General features: G+C 42.1%; 1 protein-coding gene across 10 annotated transcripts in view; it reads left to right on the plus strand.

The window, feature by feature from the left end:
- The window catches only part of SEMA4D (semaphorin 4D), a 171,715-nt gene that overhangs the window by 122,820 nt on the left and 33,530 nt on the right, over positions 1-15,365 (plus strand). For all 10 annotated transcript variants that reach the window (XM_053295126.1, XM_053295125.1, XM_053295127.1 and 7 more), the window contains 8 exons: positions 2,213-2,306; positions 3,217-3,330; positions 5,057-5,208; positions 8,741-8,916; positions 9,022-9,178; positions 10,918-11,140; positions 12,194-12,309; positions 15,074-15,246. In XM_053295126.1, coding sequence (XP_053151101.1) covers positions 2,213-2,306; positions 3,217-3,330; positions 5,057-5,208; positions 8,741-8,916; positions 9,022-9,178; positions 10,918-11,140; positions 12,194-12,309; positions 15,074-15,246 — 1,205 coding nt within the window. The remainder of the gene's footprint in view (positions 1-2,212; positions 2,307-3,216; positions 3,331-5,056; positions 5,209-8,740; positions 8,917-9,021; positions 9,179-10,917; positions 11,141-12,193; positions 12,310-15,073; positions 15,247-15,365) is intronic.

Genomic DNA, 15,365 nt, shown 5'->3' on the forward strand with positions numbered 1-15,365 from the left:
ACATGTGCTGTATGTATTTCTGTCCTTGAAGGCTTTGCTCTTCTGAGCTTAGTAATTATTTCCCAGTGAATGGTGTTTGATGAAGGCTTTGTTTCCATCATATTTTGTTTGTGATGTTCTTCTAATTGATCATAAAGTAAAGTGAGTTGGTGTCAACTCCTGGGGATTCCAGAGCCTTGTGGTTGTCTTTGGTAGAATACAGGAGGGGTTTACCATTGCCATCTCCTGCGCAGTATGAGTGAGATGATGCCTTTCAGCATCTTCCTATATCGCTGCTGCCCAATATAGGTGTTTCCCATAGTCTGGGAAGCATACTAGCGGGGAATCAAACCGGCAGCCTCTGGCTTGATAATCAAGTCATTTCCCCGCTGTGCCATTAGGTGGCTCAGTCGATACATATAGAACATATAAACATCCTGTGTGTGCCTACCACTCTATTTGTCTCTTTCTAAACTCTCTGACTCCTTCTCTGCCTGTCTTGTCTCTGTCAGCTCCTGGTTATATCATAGCTTCATACTACTGAATGCTTCAGAATGAAGTCCTCCTTGTGTGCTTAAAAAATGCCTCCTCTCTGCCTTCCATATCTCTGACTCTCTCATCATTCTCCTTTACTCAGATCTTACTTTGTTCCCAAGGACAGGATTCTTGAGGGTAGACTGTGACCTTTCTTGTCTCTCTTCTCTGTAAGTCTGTCTATCCTCCTTTCCAGAACATTGCCAAAACTTGTTCCCTCTTTGCCATACCCTTGTTACTACTGAATCTTTTATTTTTATATTAATAACTTCCCAATTACATAATTGTGATTTCCCCCTATTTAATGGCTTGTCCACCATCAGAAAGGTTATGCTAATGGGTAGCATAATTGTGCTTTCCCTGGCAAAGGCAGGTTAAACTGCTCTCCGCTGCCCAAGCATACATTGGCTTGCCTATCATTTTCTAGGAGGGTTTCCTCGCTTGCAAAAATCTTTCTAGTCATTGCCATGTATCTCACTGTCATGGCATAACTCCTTTATCCTGCCACATATTCTACTTCTCCATTCTTTGCCTAATGTCTGTCTTTTTCTTCATGAACCTCCTTTGCTATTTCACTTTGGCTGTCTAACCTATCTTGTTTTTGTCATACCCCAACCTTCTCTTCCCTCTATTTAGGCTTTTCAGTGGGGATTTCCACACAAGCCTCACACACTAAACTCCTTGCTCTTTTTCTAGGAATGTTATTCCCCGCCATCCAGCAACTGCTTTTGTGGCATGTGTGTTGCTGGAAATGGCTCCCTCACACATGTGCCTGTATGCACAGTGAAGGAATAACACCACCGGGTTATGGTGAGGGGACAGCAAAAGGGCACACTCAAGTCTGTCCTAACCAACCAGATCATTTCCTCTAGTACTTCTGGTGTTATTCTCTGGTGTGATATGCTGTTTATTTGCTTATTAGCCTAGCTTTGTCATGGTGCAACTATTTCATTTAAAAATACTTTGTACAATCCAGCCACAGTTTAGCTCTTCTGTATCTCATTCATTTCAATACTCATGCTTCTTTGATTTGATTTTCTTCACTGAAATCATCATAGACTTCAGAGACTGCCGTCATGGATGGTCTAGATCACGGCTGTTATATTCTGCAGCTGTTTTTGACCACAAACTTATTAGGAACAATCAAGGACGCAGGACTGATTCTCACAAATATTTCCAGTTTATTTTTGATATATTGAATTCATTGTATGCTAGTCCATGTATGTTGCTTCAGCCTATTTCCAGGCAGCATCTTATCCAATCTGTAATCAACTAACTAGTTCATAATTTGAAAGTTGTGCAAGAATGTATTAAGTTGAAATCTGGAAATACATTAAAACAAGTACAGTTGGTTCAACAGGATGGACATATGACGTTGCTTCATATGGAGTTAGACAGTTGGTCCATCTAGCTCAGTACTATCTACACTGACTGACAGTGGCTCTTTAGAGTTTCAGATTGGGGGTATTTCCCAGCCCTCCCTAGATGCTAGGGATTGAACCTGGGATACAAAGCACTGTGCTATGGCCCCATCACTGTATGGTTAACCATGTTGAAAATAAGCTGGGAATGGCTGCATGAGTTGGTCATTATGGATCTCTCACCCCACTGAAATCCCTGAGTGTTCACATCTGTGTGCTGGATTGTTCCTATTATGATTCAGATGGCTGGTAAAATATATGATTTAATTGTTTTGTAGAATTTGAAATCATTTGAACTTGGGGGCAGAAATGAAGATGGTAAAGGAAGATGTCCATTTGATCCTGCACAAAGTTATACATCTGTTATGGTTGGTAAGTACAAATTTCAAATATTACTTCTCCATCTTTTCATAATGATGGACAGAATCAAAATTATTTTAAAAATTCCAATAGATTCTCCATACCTTAGTGGATTTTTTTAAAAAACAAAAACAACATATGTTCTCTTTCTCATCATTTTGCATACATGCCTTTCACAGAAATTAAATGCCAAGTGTAATTAGTAGCCCTTTGGATTGGCAATTAAATATTTTTAGAGAGAGAGAGAGAGAGAGAGAGAGAGAGAGAGAGAGAGAGAGATTGAAAGTAAAAATCATAGCAATGCATTATTACATAATTGTAATATTGCCATAAATACATAAATAACAAACTTTAATCATTATTATTATTATTATTATTATTATTATTATTAGTCATCAGTCATTATGTCTTTTATGAAAATATGTTCCTTTTGATTGCAAAATCAAAAAGCATTCTAAGAAGTAATACATGGCAATCATTTCTCAGTTATCACTGGTTCGCACCATATCAGTTGTTTTTCTAAATGTGCAATTTCAAATACTTTCAGTAACCATGCATTCCTAGAAGAAGAGTAGCCATAATGTAGAATTTGTCTGTTTAAAGGGAGTGATTTTCAGCACTTTACAGAAGAGAGTCGCCTTAACCTATACACAGGTCAAGTCCATTCCCTTGCTGTTTGTAATGCATGGCTGTTTAGGAATGGAGGACAGTTGTGTAGCAATTGAGCAGCGGAGAAGGGAGCAGCACAGTGGCTGCAGGAGTTTGGCAGTCCTATTCATTGTGTCTCAGATGGGAGGGGGACTGGGAGAGCACAGAAGATTTAAGGTAAGGGGTATTGTATATTATGTTACGAATTTTAAAAATGCTGTTTACTGCTAAATTATACATTTTTTAATTAATTCTGTTTAATGTTCATCTAAAGATGGAGAACTTTACTCTGGAACATCATACAACTTCTTGGGAAGTGAGCCTATTATTTCTAGAAACTCCCAGCAAAGTCCACTAAGGACAGAGTATGCAATTCCTTGGCTTAATGGTAAGGATGTTTGGGGTGGGGAATGTTTGGAGTGGGGGAAGGACAAAAAATGAGAGAAATGGCTATTTGGGGATTGACTGCCACATGTTCAGTCTAGTAAAATAATTTAGTATAATTTATGTATTAATTATATAAACATATATGCTACCCTTCAATTTATAATATCCTCAATATATTTTTGATGTTTTCCTGCTCCCCACACTGCCCCTAATTTTTAGAGGAAAATATATCTTCCTCATCCTGAAATGCACATTTTTAGCCTACTTTCCTCATGGAAAGTAGTCTTATGAGATCACCTTGCTGTGTGAGTCTGTCTATATCCATGTGTGTGTGTGTGTGTGTGTGGACCAATTGGGACCACACCTGCACTGATGGGGGTCAAATTTGTGCCAGATAAGGGCATCTCAGTGGCATATGATGATGTCATACGCCCCAATTCAAGATGGCAGACATGAACTTTTGAGGTGGAAGTATGCTAACTTGTGAACTGTCTAACTGATTTGCACCAAACGTGGTATACATGTTAAGATTATAAAGGATATTTAATCTTGATATTGCATAAATGAATTCTGGAACACATTTCAAAATGGTGGCTGTATGTGTGTGTTCCCCCTGCTAACAACTTTGCAATGCCTGGAGTAATTTGGATCTGTTTAGTACAGTTGTAGTGCCCCATAGGGATATTTCAGCAGCGTGTTTATAACATCATTACCTCATTGCCATCCTCCACCCTGTTCTTACAGACAAGGTTCTGGCAACTACCGTTTTACTGTACCCTGCATATTGCATTTGGTGTTTAACAACAAAAGTGCATGAATTTGGGGGTGGCAATTATCAATTAAAATTATAAGGAAAGGAAAGTAGGCAGATCAGTTCTTACCAGGACTTCTTGTTTCTGTCTTCTGTTGGCTTGGGAGAACCATTGCTGAGAATATAAAGCATCAAATAAACCATTGCTGATAATATAAAGCATCAAATAAAGCTTTATTTAGCTAATAAAGCTAAAACAGCATGCAACCCTGTGATGGTTTGGTGTATCTTTGAACATCAAATTTGATTGTGAACGATCAAGAGACTTTTGAGCTTCTGCCAGATAATGGGAAAATAAATGGCAATGCAACATAGCGACTTGCTCACTCATGATGTATAGCCTCTTCCTTTGAATCACTGCTCAGACATGATGTTAATCACATTAATTGGCCCTGTGTTTTGTTTAATGTGAATAGCAGCCTCAGATCTCCCAGTCCATATTGTTACTGTGTCATGGTAGGAGGGGAGCTTTTAACCTTTGCACTGTCATGGTCCTGATCTGGATCCCTTTCCCATCATGGGTTTGACCCTCAGTCGCAGCAATTCCTAGGATTCCTTCAAGGAATCCACCACCAAAACAATGCTATGGTTTTTGGAGCTGCATGGATGATTCTTAATGTTTGTATTCTAAAAACAAACCAGTCCAGAGCACTCAGTTCAAAAGTCTGTTTGGGTCTTGCTCTTCCTGAGTTCAAGAAGACAGTTAATTATATTTCACAGATTTGCCTGAAAATGTTCTGGAATATGGAAATAACAAATCTTGCTAGAAAATGGAGGCATCCTACTAGGACTTTAAGGAAGAACAATTTCCGTATCAGGGAGCAAAGTGACCATAATGAGGAAAAATAGAAAAAACTGAGGGATGGGGAAATGATGGCATGGGAATGGAAGAATTAATTTTGTTTCTTTTCTGCAGAACCAAATTTCATTTTTGCTGATGTGATAAGAACTGAATCAGAAAGCGAAGATGGGGATGATGACAAAGTGTACTTCTTTTTCACTGAAGTGTCTGTGGAATATGAATTTCTCGGCAAGCTTATGATTCCACGGATAGCTAGAGTTTGTAAGGTGGGATATAGCGGGACCATTTTTCCTTTTCTTTGGCTTAAAAACATTGTAGAAGGTTAAGTTGACGTTGTGTGTCTGTTTGATCCCTGAAGTCCAGGTACTTTATTCATAGAAGAGGTACTTTATTTTATTTTATTTTTATTTTTATTAAATAGATCTGTATCTCATCTTGAGACAGTTGAGAGTCATAAAAAGAATTACAAATACATACATAATAAATAACATACATAATCATTCAGCTTTTAAATAAAAGAAAAACAACATTAAAATGGAACCATATTAACATACAGGGCACTAAACAATAAAATATCTGACAATCAAAACCACACATGATGCTAAACAACGTAGTTGTCTTTTATTGTTTACTAGCTGCAGGGGGTTCTATTCCAGTTTGGAAAGGGGGTTAATTTTTTGCCCCTTCCATGTTCCTAACCCAGTTCCCCACTCCTCATAGCTGTTTGCCAAGGGATGTTCAGTGCTGCAGGGAGGGGAGTGGGATCTTGGGATCCCTTAACTGCACCCCACTGCCCCATGCAGCTTCTTGCTGCTGCAGCGCTTGTCCCAAGCACCCACACATGGCCCCGGGATGCACATGGCGTCCATGCATGCACGGGTGCCATTTGCGTGATCAGCACCCACGCATGCACACGGTCGCAGAGAGCAGGTAAGGGACTGCTTTCCTTTAAAAATAAAGTGGGGGGGGGAAGAGATCTCACTCCCCATTCCCCTATCCACATTTTAACATTTAACAATTTTAATGTTCTGTTTTAACCAGCTCGGTGCACATCCCTAATATAAACATCTACTACATAGGTTCCCTGTCTCCTTTATGAATGGAGGGCTGTCCCATGGGATTAGGGGAAAAGCAGACCTTTCCCCCAAATACCTCCTATGCGTCCAACAGGGTAGTACAGTTCCAACCTGGAATGGTGGAAGCTTCTATGTAAACATTCCTTCGTGGGTTTTGTTTTTTTTTAATTTAATGAGGAATTCAGACTTGCTTTCCGCAATTAAAAATCAGTTCTGTCAATGAGAGAACTGAATTGCTTAGTGAATTGATAGATTACTGAGAACGAAAACAAGGCTAAAGACTCTCTATAGCCTCCCACTTCTTTCACTCATAAGTTGTCAGTTGGGAGATGGTAGAAATGCTTGACACATTTCTAAAGGGTACCAGGCAAAGCCAATGTTTTTCTCACACCAAGAAAATGTCCTGCTTGACTGTGATGTGACAAGTGGCAATTCTGTGCTGAGCTGCCATAGCCTGAAAGCAAATTTATTACAACCAGCCTGATTCTGTCACTTTTTGTGTGTTTTAAACCTGGTGGTATTTGCCTTTATTGGGTAACTGCCTGACGTGCAATAAGGTTAAATTCATTCATAAATATGTGGTGTGTATGTTGCCATTTGACATATAACCTTTCTTGGGCAAGGAGGGGATACATTTTTAGGAATCAATTTATAAACTGCAAAGTAGACTTGAACAATGTAAAGTGATGCAGTCTGCAAGATCTATGATATTTAGCAGTTTGAAGTGAATTTACTCTGGCATGGTAGTGATGGTCCTCTCCCTGCTGACAGTTTGTCCTTGTTTTAAACTTGCAGCATCACCAGTGTGCAACTAGATTTCCATTCATTATTATTTGCATGGAGCTATATATAGATTGGAAGAGGAAATATGTCGTTATTTAGGGGGAAAGGAATGTTTTGACCTCTGTTTTTAGAAACTGCCTCCGTAAAAACATAAAATTCTAACTACCTTGAATACATTTCACATTGAGACATCCATTTTTAAAAGTGCAGATGCAGCAAAAGCGAACAAGGATATTTTAGAATCTACACAATTTAAATTGCAGTCCTATGTATGTTTCCTGTCAAGACACTCACAAGTTTTTAAAAAATTATTCATAGAACTTGGGCCCCCTACTCGCGTTGCATTTGCCCTTGTGAGCCCCAATTCCTTGTGACACTTTCCCATGCCACAAAGGCAACATCGGAAGCCCTGGGTCACTGGAAGTAGTCCACTGGACAAAGGGGAGCCAGAGAGTGGACTTTCCCCATGTAGCCCAGAGTTACTTTCGTGATATGAAAAGAAGCTATGCTACAGCAGGATCCATGCCATGAATATACTGTGAGATGGGGCCCTGAACAGCTGGGATCCATGATAGGGTGGAGGCTGTAAGGTGTGGTCAAGCATCCTTTAAAAAAAAAACAACTTTGTATACAGCAATGTGAAGTATTCATCAGAGCTGCTTGGCTACAGTCTTATACATCTGTCTGAAGAGACATGTGTGGTATGTGTATATATTTCCAAAGAAGGTCATGTGCCCTGGGAAGGGAGCTCTTTTCATTGGGCAAAGATGCCATAGGGCCAAGCATCTAGCAGCTGTGAGGAAGGGGTGAGGAGGATGACAGACTAACATCTAAGACAGTCCTTCCCATTCCCTCAGCATCTGCAGCAACTGACAGCTCTAGCTTCTCATGTTCTCTGAGATCCTAACCGATGCTAGGCAGTTTGGTGAAAGCAGAGCACTACAACTCTCCACAGTTATCAGAATAATGTCTATGGTGGGGTGTTTTTGTTTGTTTGTTTGTTTGTTTGTTTGTTTGTTTGTTTGTTTGTTTGTTTGTAAGCATCAGTGCCTTTACTTAAAAATGCACAGAGGGAATGAACTAGCCAAGCAGGCTATGGTGAAATCGACTCCAAACACAAGTGAGTGGGTGTGTGATGCTAGAACAGTGAGTTCGTCGACGTGTTCTCTGTCTTTTACACAAATGGGCTTTGCGCATGCGCGGAGACCACCTTGGATTCTCCCAAGCGTCAACTTTTCTGTTTTGACGGGATCCCTGCCCCCAGCCACTGTATGAGGCTGTGCCACTCCTCATCCCTGCAGTCTTTCGTTGTCCGCTCTTCAGTTGACTTCATTGGATCTTCTAGCTGCAAGCAGAGAGAAGAGAACCCGTCTTTTTGTGCTTCTCTTTACTTTTTCCTCTCCTGTTTCCCTCTTTCTAGTTAACTGGGGCTGCTTCTCCTTTTTAGAGACAGTGTGCATGGTAGGCTGTGGCTGGAGGAGTAATGTATTCCCCAGCTTACAGCCTGTCACTTGTCATTAGCTGCCTGCTAACAGGCTTTCCTGTTGCTTGGCCATTCTGCAGCATGACTTAGCTGTCAGGAGGTGGCTCTGGCCTTTGTTTTTATCTATTCTCTCCCCACCCCCCATCTTTCCCCTCAGTAAATTGTCTGATGATGAACGAAATTATAGTGATCTGCTTAGTTCCTGGTGATTTGGTTTGTACTTATGTCGTGACCTTTAGAACAGAGTTTAGCTCTTCAACTGAGAACTTGTGTGCAACCAAATGTTGTATTGTCAAGAATGTCTTGCTGAGTGCATGACAGCAAATCATCTTTTAAGTATCTGTTGCGATTCTGCATTGTCATCTAGTAGTATTATAGATTTTTAAAGACTGTATTCATGCTGACTTGGAAGGGGGAACTTGCTTACGCCTGGATCTTTGGTGTTTTCTTTTAAAGGGGGACAGAGGAGGACTTAGGACTTTACAAAAAAAATGGACTTCCTATCTCAAGGCCAGGTTGCTTTGCTCAGTCCCAGATAAAAATTTGTTTTTCAACATTGTCAATGATATCTTTATCCTGAAGTCTCCAAACTCAAAGGAGCCAGTGATCTATGGAGTTTTTACCCCACAATTGTAAGTAACCTTTTAATATTGTAAAGTAGTATTTGTTTCTACACAACTTTAAAATGGTATTAATTTTGATGAATTCCTCCCCTCTCCCCGCCCCCCATTTTAAAGGAACAATGTAGGGTTATCAGCCGTGTGTGCCTACAACATCTCTACAGTGGAGGATGTTTTTGCCAAAGGGAAGTACATGCAGAGTGCCACAGTGGAACAGTCCCACACAAAGTGGGTGCGATACAATGGAGACATTCCTAAACCTCGGCCTGGAGCAGTAAGTCTGGATAAGCTCAGCACTAGCGATGGTTCCTTTGCTTTTGTTCTTAGAGCATCTCATTGAGTTGAAGTGCCAGATATCATCACTTAGGGCCTCTGATCCCAGCAAGCCGTGTAGTGCCCCAACTGCAGCTTTTGCCGCCTTCTCATAAACGGAAAAGAGAGCAGGGCCTGCAGAGGCAGTGAATGGTGCTTGCCCAGCCTAGTGCCATTGTGAGGTTGTCCTATGTCATATTATGCCTACCTTCATCACACACTTCCAGTTTAGCAAAAAATAAAAAATCCACTGCAGGCACCCCTATAAAGTTAGTTTGTTCCACTCCTTCCCAGACCCTTGCTTTGGCCACTTTTCATTGAGAAGAAAGAAGCTCTTGTCTGCTCCCAGGAAAGCCTCGCTTGTGGTTCCCCCTGTATATGAATAAACAAAGGAATCTGCCTTCTGCTGAGTCAGACCATTGGCCTGTTTAGTCTAGTGTTGACCAGCAGCCTAAGATCACAGGAAGGTCTGCTATAAGGCAGGCATCCCCAAACTGCGGCCCTCCAGATGTTGCTGAACTACAACTCCCAGCATCCCTAGATACAATTTTTTGTGGCTGGGTTTGCTGGAAGTTGTAGATCAGCAACATCTGGAGGGCCGCAGTTTGTGGATGCCTGCTATAAGGTATCCCTGTTAGAAGTGTTACTTTTGAAATTCAAAATGTAATCATGATGTACTCCTTTACTCTTTTGTTTTCTTTGTTATGATTGTATTATATTAAAATATTCATAATTAAGTTTTTTAAGGGTCTCTGGCATAGATTTCAGATAATGTGATTAGATTTCTCCCTGATCGTGATTTCCTGTGAATGAGTTATCGTGCTAAGTACTCATTCAGTTAGCTTATTCTGGTTTAGAGCCAAACTAGATGTTCAGGGCAATCACGTGTTTGTTAAAAATGTGTTTGCATATTAAGTAGGAGTGGGTGTATTTATGCAAAAAAGAGTATGCGGAGAAGGAGAGAGAACCCTGTCCCCCTTTTCCACCTAACCGGTCACTGCTGTTTTTAAAGCAGTTCCCCCCCAGTTCAGTTCTATTATTGGAAGTAAACCAGGGAGGGAAAATGTTGCTTAACTAGTAGGTGACACCTGTTGTTGACTGGCCAAAGTTATTTTGCCTAGGTTACACTGCTAGGATGGTTCAAAAAATAAAATTCAGGAGGCCCTCTAATGTTGCAGGGCAGTGTTTCCTCTAAGGGGTGTGTGTGTGCGTGCGCACGCTTACATGTTTTTTATGTCTGCTCAGTTAATTTTAGATCCTGCTCAGATTTAATCAGGAAGGTTCCACTCTGAATGCATGTGTGCGCACACACTTCCTTGATGCTGCTGCCCAGAACAAAACTCATTCGGCACACAGATGAAAAAAATTAGAGAGAACACTGTTGCAGGGCTAACGTTAGCAGAAACAGTGATATTGGGCTGTCGACCTAACCCCAAAAATCCACTTGCAGCAAGAGTGGATGGAGCAGCCTGCATGGGGAGAGTGGCTATTTAAACTTTAAAGATACCCACTCATCAGCTGATAAATGTGGGGAGGTGTAAAGTTGAAATAGCCATTCTCCTTGCGCTTCTCAGCTGACGCACGAGGAGGTTTAAAGAATTGGCTCTTCATCATGTACCCTATGTTCAAAGGATCTGAATTACTATACATGGTTGATGCAGTTTTAATAATCATATATTTGATTTGTTCTTCTTGGGACAGTGTATAAACAAAGAGGCCAAAGCAGACAATTATGAGACTACACTCAACTTACCTGACAAAACGCTTCAGTTTGTTAAGGACCATCCACTGATGGATGACTCTGTGACCCCAATAGGAGACAAACCCAGACTGGTAAAGCGTGATGTGAAGTACACACAGATTGTGGTAGACCAGGTCCAAGCACTGAATGGCACCACATATGATGTCATGTTCATCAGTACAGGTGAGATTTTCATGCTCTGAGGATTCCGTAGCATCGCACGAAGCTAAAGGGGTTTTTCAGTGTGTCTGAACAGTTGAGTCCATTTTGTCAGTTACGTATTTGTTTTGCAGTCTAGTGCACCTTTGGAATTGGAATTGTCAGTTAGACAGAGGCCTGCCTCCTTTCTTGGCAAGTTTATATATCAGATGTTTGCAAATCAAAGCCCTAAAATTTAAACCTTTAAAGCAGGGCAACACAACCTTGTCCTTCCTGCAGATGTTGGACTACAATTCCCATAATCCCCAACTACTCGCCATTGTGACTGGGGATTATGAGACTTGTGCTCCAAAAGTAGCTGGAGGGCTGAAGCTGTGAAGCCTTGCTTTAAAGCCTTAAACTATCTGAGACCTGGCTGTCATGAGGGCCACCTCAGTCTTTGCTGATTTCTCCTGTACACATTCACATCAGAGGACCTGCTCCGTGACCCAGCTGTCTTTAATGTGACTGATGCAAGAGACTTTGAGGCGCTTCAAACAATTGCTGTGAAGTACCTCAGTGAGGTCTGTGGGGAGAGCAGGCTTAGCCCGCTCTCCCCACAGACAATTGGTGGTGGAGCCCTGGGCAGAGTGCGCGGGGCATCCTGGAGCCAGCCAATAAATTACTTTTTGAGGAGCTGTTTAAGGTCATAGGAAGCTGCCTTATACCGAGCCAGATCATTGGTTCATCTAGCTCAGTACTGTCTACACTGACTGGCTGTGCCTCTCCAAAATTTCTCCAGGAGTCTTTCCCAGCCCCACCTGGAGATGGCAGGGATGGGACCTGGAACCTTCTTCATGCAAAACAGAAGCCCTACCATTGAGCAGGAGCCCCATTCCCTGAGTCGATGCTTGGCTCAAAGAGGGCATTCTTATACATTCTGGCAGTTTTGTAGCAAAGGCATGGAAGGAGAAAAGGGGGCAGATAGGGGGTGAAACCTAATAGTGAAGGAGTTGCATCCAAAGCTGCCAAGCATGTACATGTATCTATTTCTATTTTTACGTATTTGTACCAAAGTGTGGCCTCTGGTTGTTTCAGATCGAGGAGCCCTTCACAAAGCCATCAGCTATGAAAATGGAATGCACATTATTGAAGAAACGCAGCTCTTTCCAAATTTTGAGTCCATTCAGACACTGTTGCTTTCTTTCAAAAAGGTAGGACTGAGTGAAAAATGGCAGGAGGACAAAAGCCTGTCATGATGTCAGAGGTCATATCCAGTGAGTGTTGTACAGCCTGTTGTGCCGCGAGACTGCTGTGCATCACCAGATGGTGAGCAGGTCTGGCTCAGAACCAGAACCTTCTGATTGCCATGCCTCTCATGAGACACTCAGGAAAGTAGAGGCTGTATTGCTTGAGCGTTAGGTTTGCTGTCCTAGTCAGAGTGGTCCAGCTTCTGGCATCTCTTTTCAAGATGCTTTTATTTCAGCAGACTTTGCATTAGTACAATATTTTGGAGAGCACCCCCCCTGAATTTGGGAAGATCTTCTAACCCCAGCCCTGCTGCTCACTTGCGTGCTTCTCTTAATGCCAGCTATCCAAGCTGTGCAGCCCTGGGCCAGTTGAGATACTATGCCCGACAAGCTCTGCTGAATCACATGGGGAGGCGCTTGGGTGTGCATGTCTTCTCTGCATCTGGTGAGCCATCCTGCCAACACTTGGGTGGGGAGAGGCGGTTCAGATGTTCTCTCCCCACCAAGTGATTCTGTGATGGTGGGGCAACATGTTGGTTGGGTAGGAGATGTGCACACCTGCACTCGTCCCCATGTGTCTCGGTGTGGCCTGTATCCTTAAAGTGTTCTTTTCTGTCTTAGCGGCCCCTCTTAAAGGGCCAAGGAGGCAGCTGGGGTAGCACCGCAGTCGTTTTTTCTAATGGAGAAAGCATGCTGCAGCAATAGAAGCTGAGCATAAAGGTGGCAAGAGGATCAGCTACAATTTGCTACTTACCTGTTTGCCCAGCAGACACTTGCTACTCACTCCAAATAAGCCCATAAGTAGCATAATGCTGCTATCCCCTGCTAACTGAGCAAAGAGGTGCCTTTTTAAAGTGGCGATTCTCTTATATTTAATAGGAGGAGAGCAAGTGGACCTATCTAACTCCAGTGACTGTTGCTGGTGTCTACCTTACGTTTCTTTTTAGAGCCCTTTTGGGACAGGGAAGCTTACTTATTTATTTATTTTTCTATGTAAACGGCTTTGAGGACTTCTGTTGAAAAGCAGTATATAACTATTTAGTAGTAGTAATAATAGTATTGCTTCTCCACCTGGTATGTTCCAGTATTCAAACTATGCAGGGAAATCAGGCAGCCCTTAATTTAAATGTTACAAAATGAAAGGGATTGTGGGCCCTTTGTTGTTCTTCTGTAATGCAAGCACTGGTGTTACTAGAAATGAATCAAATGGGCCATTATAATCCATGGAGGAGAGAAATTTGAAATATTATAAGAGAACATTATCCCAACACATCTGTATAGCAGCAGGGAAAGTTAGTTTTGACAGCTGTCCAACACCGCAAGTGTCAGCACTCTTTTCTTCCTACTGAAAATACAACTCAAGTTTCTGATGATTAGAAGAAAAATATATCTAGATAAAATAGGAAGCAGAATGTCAGGTCTAGCCTTTCCATAGATGGAACTGAAAACTCAGCCCTCTACCATGAATTGTCATCTCTGCCTTTCTGTCCCCACCTCCAAGATGCTGCAGTTGACATTGCCTGGAAATGCAACACTACAAAAGCCACCTTAAGATTACTGAAGCATTCCCTGTTGTCAGTGTGCTTATAAATATTCAGAAAAGGGGGCAACTGAGTGACAGAATGTCCTCCTGCCCTTCTAATTTAACCACATGGTCTAGAGGAAACATCCCAAACCTTGGGACTGGGCGTTCTGTTCACAAAGGATTCACTTTCTATAGGGAGTGACAGGGTCTCCCTGTCACCGTGGCAGCTAGACTTTGTTTACTGAGTGTGGCAGTACTTTGACACAATAAAGGCTTCATAGGGATGGAAATCCCAAATAAGTATATTAGTACCACAATTTGATCCACAGGTTGCATTGTAGGTTGCTGACTGTTTTGCCCCCCGCAACACAGCTATGAAAAAACTTTGATTGGCTGACATTCAGACTAACTTTCCACTGACAGACCAGATTTTTGGCAGTCTCTCCTTCCCTCTGCATCTGCCTGTCCTCCTGAAACGATGTCCCTGATGGCTGAGGTACCCTCGGGGAGATAGTTTTGGGAGGCATGGATGACTGCAGAGAGAAAAAGTGGTCAGTGAAAATTACCCATCACAAAATGGAATACCCTGGTGGATTGACAGAGGATTAGTCTGGATGTTGGCCAGTGATTTTAGTTATGGCTACTTGGCAAAACATACTGAATTGTTAAAAGGAAACCACAGGACTTGCACACTTGTGGGCCAGACAAACAGAAATCCATATAATTGCGTTGGGCCGTTAAGCTTCTGCAAAGCTGCCTTCTGCAGAGTCAGATTCTTGAGCCAGTCTACTCTGACGGGCAGCAACTCTCCAGGGTTTTGGATAGAGGTCTTTCCCAGTGTGCATGCCTAGGATTGAACCTCGCATCCATGTGCTCTGCTGCTGAGCCCTATGCTGAGAGAATCCTTCACATTCTCAGGCATTTGAAAATTCTGCCCTTTACAAATGAGACGGAATATTTAAAGGACTATGAAACTGCTTAATATTTCCCATTTCTGCTCAGTTTCCTGCTTTCTTTCCTTAAAAAAAAGAAAATCCTCTTTAAAACAAAGCCTTTCTCATCTGCCTTTGTTTTTGCTGATAGGTGTGGCCATATAGTATGGTTTCCCTTAGGAATTAAAGCAGTTACCAAATTTGATGCATGGGTGAGAAAAAAGTGACACTTCCATGGCCCTCCCACCTTTCCCCCTTGCATCTCCTACAGGGCAAGCAGTATCTCTATGCAGGATCCAATGCTGGAGTGGTCCAGTCTCCTCTCGCGTTTTGTGACAAGTACAGCACTTGCGTTGACTGTGTTCTTGCAAGAGATCCATACTGTGCTTGGAGTCCTCATGAATCTGTCTGTGTTGACATCTTCAAAGAAAGTGAGACCGGAAGGTAAGAGCAATGAGTGAGTGAGTGATAAGTTTATTCTTGTAACCACCCGTTCATAGCACACAAGAGCACTTCGTGAGACCGGAAGGTGAGAGCACTCATGCCTCAGTCCTCCTTACAAA

The sequence above is a fragment of the Hemicordylus capensis genome, chromosome 2 (genome assembly GCF_027244095.1).
Source record: "Hemicordylus capensis ecotype Gifberg chromosome 2, rHemCap1.1.pri, whole genome shotgun sequence".
Lineage (NCBI taxonomy): Eukaryota > Metazoa > Chordata > Lepidosauria > Squamata > Cordylidae > Hemicordylus > Hemicordylus capensis.